The sequence below is a fragment of the Struthio camelus genome, chromosome 5 (genome assembly GCF_040807025.1).
Source record: "Struthio camelus isolate bStrCam1 chromosome 5, bStrCam1.hap1, whole genome shotgun sequence".
NCBI classification, from domain to species: Eukaryota; Metazoa; Chordata; class Aves; order Struthioniformes; family Struthionidae; genus Struthio; species Struthio camelus.
The window spans coordinates 40,720,089-40,727,851 of NC_090946.1; the positions used below are offsets into that span (position 1 = coordinate 40,720,089).

Sequence of the window (7,763 nt, forward strand, 5' to 3'; positions counted from 1 at the left end):
TACCTTGTCCAGAACACTGTTTATATTCAAAAATGGACTGTGTTAACTTACTTTTGCAAGGAATAAATAAGTTACGTGAAGACAAAGTGGCGTTGCACAGTAACTCAAATACTAACAACTGTTAAAGTTGGGGGCATGCTCATACATATAGAAGACAGTCATCCCAGAAACACCCAGCAGATTCAGAAAGAGCAAGTAGGACCACAGATACAAGATGGAAAGATAAAGGACCAAAGCATGACCCTGCATCACAGAAAATAAATCTGAAAGCAATTAAATCATTACCAATAATGATATACCAAAACTACTAATTAACTAATTAACCCTTACTGGTTAACTGACCATTCACTGATCTAGATAGTTTCAGTGGGAAGAAGGAAGAACTCTTCCTACGTCCTGTCAGTCATTCACTGTCTGATGGTGAAGACTTCAGAAAGAAATTCAGACAGTCAAACTAGCAAGTCAGAAGCAAGCAGTAACAAGACTGTAGTTTTGTTTAACATTGTACATAACTACAGTTACCAAAATGGTACAACTATACTTTCTCCAGCCTGGTCTTTGGCAGGTGGACTTAATGATTAATGTCAATATTACTCTGACTGAAGAAATCAGACAATGTACATTGCATACAGAATATTTTTCATCTTCCTAGTGAAATGTGCAAGTACCATCCTAGAAAGCTGCAGACAGTATGAGAAATTTGAAATACAAATGAGAAGTCCTTCACTTAATATAGGCCTACATTTGTATCAGAGAGCACATTAATATTTTCTTAACCATACTAGAGAGTAAAGGGGAAAAAAATAAAGAAAAAATAAAAGAGAGAACTCACTAGGGCCACAGTTTCACATGTGGAATTTAAGACAGACCCTGCAGTGATGCATTAAGCAGTATTCTCTAACAGTGGTTTCACAGGGCCAACTTGAATTACCTGACTTTCATGCATGTATTTCCTTAGAAGTGCAACACTACTGTTTTAGCTTTAATGACTTAAAGTATAACTGATTTTTGCCAAGTGCTCTTAGTGCAGGAACATGCTCAGTTGCATCATAAAGCTCCAATTCAAAGTATATAAGCAGGTACTCAGCTTGGGGGGGGAGGGGGGGAAGTAGGTGGAAATCAGTCATCCCCCCCACCCCCCCAAAAAAAGACACACACGTGGCTTTACTGAAACAGTTTTAAACAAAAAATCTTCTTGTTCAAACTCAAAATTTAATTTTAAAAAATAGACAAAAGATTTTGATAATGCTGCAAATCCATTTTAAGTATAAAGTTGTCCCCAAAACATCAAAAGTGATTTGAAAAACTAGAAATTGAGGTTATAAACAAAATATTTTATTCAATCTAGAACTTATTTCGTTTGGAATTGTATTTCTTTAGGAATTGCAAGATGAGTTTTCTGCTAAACAGATCAAACACCTTCTGAAATTAGCACTGAGCAAACAAGCAGGGAGATTGCAATATGCTGTATTTATCACACATTATTACCACTTCGTTTTTTGTTCATGGCTAGGCAATATAGTCTATTTCCTTCCTTACAAAGGAGTTCTTACCTCAGATCCGAGCTCTTTCAGCTCGGCATGTTGTTTGCTGCTCTTGTGTTTATTGCTGTAGTGTTTTAAAGGTGTACACTTCAGATAGAGCATCTACTTATTCCACAAAATACAAACATCGCAACTCATGGTACTAACAAGCTCTCCAATTATACCTAACCAGCATGCCTCAAACTTGACAACCAGACTTACCAGCAATAACATCCATTTTATTTCCAGGCTTCATAGAAACCTTATTCTCTTCCAAACAACTGTTAGTAGTGCAAGATCACAGCTTGTGGCATACAAGATTCCAAAACAAAGTTACTTCACTCTGCAGCTAAACTGCTGCCAGGTAGAGAAAACACTTGATCATTACAAATGCAATCAACGCCAGACTTGTTGACTTAGAGGTAAAGACTTATTCTGGTAGCAATAGCTTTAGATAATGACAGCCTTTTATTTTTGAGAATCAGCAAGATTCATAGGCTCTCCATAAAAATTAATTTATTATATGGAAAGGAAACACAGGAATTGCACTAGAACTTAAATAGCTCTGCAAAACTCTTAAGATTATACCGTTTGCTAACGCAAGCAAAAGGCACTTTTGTAACTCCCTGTAAGTTCCATCAGCATCAATATTTCTTTTTAAGAAACTGCTTAAGAGCCTGTCTCTACCTTCACCCATGCAAGTGTGTACCTAGTCAAAAAACTCTGAAAGCACGTAACCTCTTCCTACCTCTGAAACACTGGGAAAGGAAAAGCACCAGAAAGTTTGTAAGTTAACTCATCAATACAGAAAAAAAAAATAAAATACAAGCACAGGACTGGACATGATCAACTGCAGACAGACATAAGTCAGAATTATCTACAGAATATCCATTCCATATTCCCTTTTACTCTTCTGTTCACTTGTATTCACTTCCTCCAGCTTCCTGTAACAAATTTAAGATTGGATGCCAGCAAAATGACAATTATATACTCCATAAAAAGCAATATCTTTTGTCTCTTCTCCTTTTTATAAGCTATTCCTTTCCCAAGTACTTTTCATTTCAACTGTTATGAGCCTTGCTAAGCAGGATCAGAGACACGTAATAAGAAAAGTTACATATACATCAAGTTTTGATAGGACAATCCATGACATCCTTCAGGAACTGAATTACCTGTCAAAGGTAACACTGTAGAAGAAACCTAACACACAGTAATTACAAGCAAGAGAAATATTTACTTAGGTTGTCCATAACTTTTGATGCCTCACATCCAATAACCAGCCTTTATCAGATCTCTGGATTCACCTGCCAACATCAGGTACCACAGTCAGAAGGTCAGAACCACCAAGGGCAATGAATTCACATTACTTCTTAGACACAGCTGTAACAATTTCTCAAAGGAAAGTATCACAATTATATATTTTGGGATAAGAGGGTGTCATAATTCAAACGCAAGCACCAGCCAAAGCACCACCAGCCCTCATCCTGCCTTGCAGCAAGGATCATTTCAGTTCGGAAAAAAAAAAAAAAGGGACTTAACTGAAATCATATCTTAAGCTTGCACCCCTAAATAAGAATTCCAGAACCACCTGACACTGACAGTGTATTTTATTCCTCTGATTTTGGTTTTAAGCCAGAGCAAGGACAGGAGCAGTGTTAAAAGCAGCCACTGCACATTTCAAGTGCTGCCTGAGACTTGAGAGACTCAGAGCTTAGCCATAGCAGAAGACTATTAGAAGCATGCTGTATTCTGGGCTAGTAACTGGTGGCTGACAGCATGTAGACGGGGATTAAGGCATCCCTCACAGTTACGCACATCCCTAATGAACTGAACAGCCCTCCCACCCGACAGAGCAGGTATAAGAACCTTCTTGTTCCCCGGGCTCCTAATGCACCCACAAAAAGTGTATTTCCTTGTCATGAAGGAGATCTGCCTCTGAAGGAAAGCAAAAGCTCTTGGCCTATTCACCACATAGCCCTTAAATACTTCTACATATGCAACAGGTCCACTTTCACTCCTGTCCCACAGTGCAGGACATATGGGCTTCAACCAGTTTTATATTTCACATAGCTAAAAAGGCTCCAGAGATACAATCTTTAACCACTGCCATTGCTTTAAAGAGATGGGTACAGAAGAGTACGTATAGAGACAATCTTGAATCCAATTCAGCTTCAGCACTTTAAAGTATGACTTTGCCATGCTGCTTTATTTCACTGTACTTTCTTAATAAGATGCTTGTATTATTTCACTTGATTGACTTAAAATATGCGAAGCTTCAGTTTCTCAGCAACAATCAGACATAAGTGGTCCTTTCGGGATACATCATTATTATTACAAGGGAACTCCCCTGACATTACCACTTACCTCTTTTCATGAGCTTCTTCCCTCCCGTAAGTAGGCAGACCATCTTTACACATAGTGGCATTAGCTTGTTTTACTTTCACAGCCCTACGTTCTCAGCAATCTGCTAACAAGCAGTGATGAGAAAGACTCAAAACAACTGCCGACAAAAATATACAAACTGAAATGTATTTCCAGAGGCGGTTAGGGAGTTAAGGGAGAAAGACGCAAGGTGGCTTTTCAAAAAAGCTTGGTTCTGACTTTTCTCTGCAATGATCAACAACTTAAACTTTATATCGATTCATTTTAAAGTCACACCAACTTATTTGTTAGCAGGTCTGTAAGAGGGACAGGGATCCAATTCCCACCCCTGACAAAAACAGATTCTTCTTTCTTCCCTCTGTTACCCTAGTTCAAGTGAGCTTTGATACTTGGAGATCAAAGATGACTAGAACAACCAGCTGGGAGCAAGCAGGAGAACAACAACACTAAGCTTCTTCAAAACTTCTTGAAGCTCCTGCATCCTAGAGACTTAACTCCCAAATCTCACATACAAACAAGACAGATTATTTACAAACCCTAAGAACATAAAACTGAAGAAACAGCATCAAGGGTAAACAACTCCGGGCACATTCCACTTTTTTTTTTTATTTTAAATTTTATTTTGTATTTATTTCTCCTTCCATGACTTCTCAGCTTAAGACTTCAAATCATGCATCTAAAATGATCTTATCTGGAGGAAACTGAGGCAGCTGCCACAGCAAAAGATGGTACGTGTGATAAGGAACATACATTGACAGAAATTATTTTGTCAGAAGGAAGACTGTGAACCCTTTTTATACTGAAAAGTTCTACACAGCACTTTTATCTGATACACAATTAGTTTAAAAAAAAAAAAAAACACACCCACCCACCCACTCCCCTCTAACACACAATTTCCTCGCAATCAGAACATGACTTCACTCACACACTGCCACATGCAGCGTGAGCCCATCTAAAATAGCCATGAGCATTCCCACTCCAGTGGGGCAAAAGAGGAATCCAGCAGAAGTAATGAGCTTAGCAAGAAGAATCAGTGGCTTATTCTCCATGCAATAAAACAGAAGCTGAAGGAAATCTTTTCGTTTTTGGCCTCAAGCTGGATATTCTGTTCTACTAGCATGCTGAAGTTTTTCTTTTGCAGTGTAAGTCAGTAGCTTATTCAGGGCCGTAACACAGTATCTTCCTCACGTATATCTTTGTTGTCCTATACTAGCAGAAGTAATAAGCATTCAGAGAAAGAAAAAAAAATCTCTTTACTATTAGGGGTTGAACAAAAGCAAAACAAAACAAAACCTTAACACTGCATAGTAGGAAACTTTCTTTCTATTACATCTACTCCGAAACTATCAAAAATATAACTTTTCGCATTAATTAACAAGAAGCAGTACTTGTTCTCTTATAGTGTAAAAACTGCTCTTTCTTATTATTTGTGAATACTTATTGTACTTTAATAATCAGGAGATGAAGATTTACTGCCCTTTTTGGTTTTTAGCTCCTTCTTCTGTTAACTGTGTAGATAACTCAGCCCTGAGCACCCCTCATACGCAGGGATGATCCTTAGCTCGTCTGACTGACACGCACGCACTGCCCAGAGCCCAAAACCTACATAAGCGGGGGGACTTCTAACGCTTACTTACTGGAGTCATCAGCGCACGGAAAGGCCTGAACCAAAACTCTCCATTACGATAGGTACAGACCAAAGGTACAAACAGTTTCTGCCTCAAATAGCTTACAATTCGGTTAATCAATACAACTTTTACCGCAAGGCAAATTCAGCAGACAGGGAACGCCTGGCTTGACTCATGTTTCAGACTCATTAACAAGAGACAACAATTTAAAAAGTCATACACTTGCAAATAAAACAGATACAACACAAAATAATAGAGAGAAAGAAGGAAAAAACATTCCAGAGCAATACCGTGTTTTTTCTACAATATAATCCTGCTTTGGACCGTTAACCACGAGACCTGCACAACCTTTCAAACGAGCACTAACGTGCTGCCGCTTTTGCGACGGGGACAGTCTCCGCGGCTGCCGCTACCCAAGTTCCCGACGAGCTGCGGCTCCCCTCGGCTCGTTTCTACCCTAAGGGCTTTCACTAGCCAACCAGGCAGAAAGATGCTCGTTTCCTCCAAGCTGCTGTGAGAGAGGAAGCAGAGGTGAACGCTACAGCTGTTCCTGGGGGCATATTAAAAAGCATAAAACCCTGCAGCTATGGAGATGTAAAACTGCCTTCAAAATTATTTGCGTGAGCTAAAAAGCCTGGGGAAAGCGGGACAGTCTCCCGGTAGAGAGAGAAACCCAGAAGAGAAACAGGAGCAGTAGTGGGAAACCTCTACCTCGCTTCCCAACTGGTTTTCCTTTCAGTGACAGGACTACAATAAATAATTCATCCTATAATGGAGGAAAGCGCGGGGGGGGGGGGGGGGGGGAAGGTGTCTTTTATCACGAGACGTTTTTGAAAGGCGACACGACGCGCCCCGCCAGCAGCGCACCCGGGAAGGTTCCAGAAGTGGCGGTTCGCGCGGCCGCGGAGCAGCCCCCCGGCGCCGCGCACCCCCCCGCGCCCCCCGCCCAGCCCGGACCGGCCCGACCCGACCCGCCGCGGGGCGAGAGGCTCTGCTCTGCCGAGCCGAGCCGAGCCGAGCCGGGTCCGGTCCCGCACGCCCCGCCTCGAGGGGCCGGCGCCGAGCAGGCTGCCCCGCCGGCCGGCCCCCCCGGCCGCGGGGATGCTCGTCCCTCCGCCGCTGCCGCGTAACGACCGGAGGCAGCGACACCGCGGCGACCCCCAACACCCCACAGAGCCGAGCGGAGCCACTGGCCCGGCCCCCCCCCGACCAGCGGGGTAGCAGCCGCCCCCGCCCCGCCGACTGCCGCCCCGGGAACGGCGCATCACCTTCATGCCGGGGCTCCCGGAGCACGGCCCGGTGGGGGCGCAGGGCGGCCGGCAGCGGCGGCGGCTGGGTGCCCGGCTCGCCCGGCGCTGGGGCTCCGGCTCCTCCTGCCCGATGTAAACACACAGCGGCGGGAGGGGCACGGGGGGCAGCGCCATGGCAACCCCGGCCGGAAGAGGAAACGCCGGGGTCAGGGGGTGGGGGCCGCCATCTTGGCGGGGGGAGCGCTCGGCCGAGGCGGCAGCCCCCGGCCACGTCCGCTGCGGGAAGGTCTCCGTCCGTCCGTCCGTCCGCCCGTGTGCGCAGTGCTGCCGTGGGGAGCGGGGGCGCGGCCTTGCGGGCGGTGTCGGGGGGCTGCGCGCCGCCCGCTGCGCCCCCGGCTCGGCGCGGGGCGGGGAGGCGGCCCCGGGGCCGGGGCCGCTGCCTTGCGGGTGTGCAGTGGCCGCTCAGGCAGGGAACGGCGGGAGCCGCCCGCTGGGGACGGGTCTTGCACTTCCAGCGATCCGCCCAGTGAGTCTCCAAAACTGGGAAATTCCCAGACACCGCCCCCCCCCCCAAAAAAAAAGATCGAGTTTGTGCCCCCCCCTTCACTGAGGAATTCAGCCGTTCATGCTGACCATCGCTTACACTGCGGTAACGGTTTGCGCTTCATGTCACTTGACAGCAGCTTAGGTTTAAAGCACTTCACAAAATAGAAATGAATGGAAACATTCTCACTACCTCAGTTACCGTCCCCAATTTATACCTGCTGAAAATGGAACCAAGGGGAATGAATTGACCTGGCTATAGTCCAACAAGAAAGTTTTGTTTAGCTGAGAACAGAAACCTGCTCTCGGGGCTCCAAGTTCTGACCTTTTCACTATTTGTTTGCCTTCATTTAACCAACTCTACTCAAGTATTTAAGTTAGTGGGGGGGTCAGGGCTGTCTAGCCCTCTCTCCCATTATCATCAGCCAGTGTATCAC

At 44.8% G+C, this 7,763-nt stretch overlaps 1 protein-coding gene across 1 annotated transcript in view; it reads right to left on the reverse strand.

Moving 5' to 3' along the window:
* The window catches only part of LOC104150379 (transmembrane protein 263-like), a 202,571-nt gene extending 195,456 nt beyond the window's left edge, over nucleotides 1-7,115 (reverse strand). The window contains exon 1 of the mRNA XM_068945875.1: nucleotides 6,802-7,115. Coding sequence (XP_068801976.1) covers nucleotides 6,802-6,957 — 156 coding nt within the window. The 5' untranslated portion in view covers nucleotides 6,958-7,115. The remainder of the gene's footprint in view (nucleotides 1-6,801) is intronic.
* Between the last annotated feature and the right edge of the window lie 648 nt (nucleotides 7,116-7,763).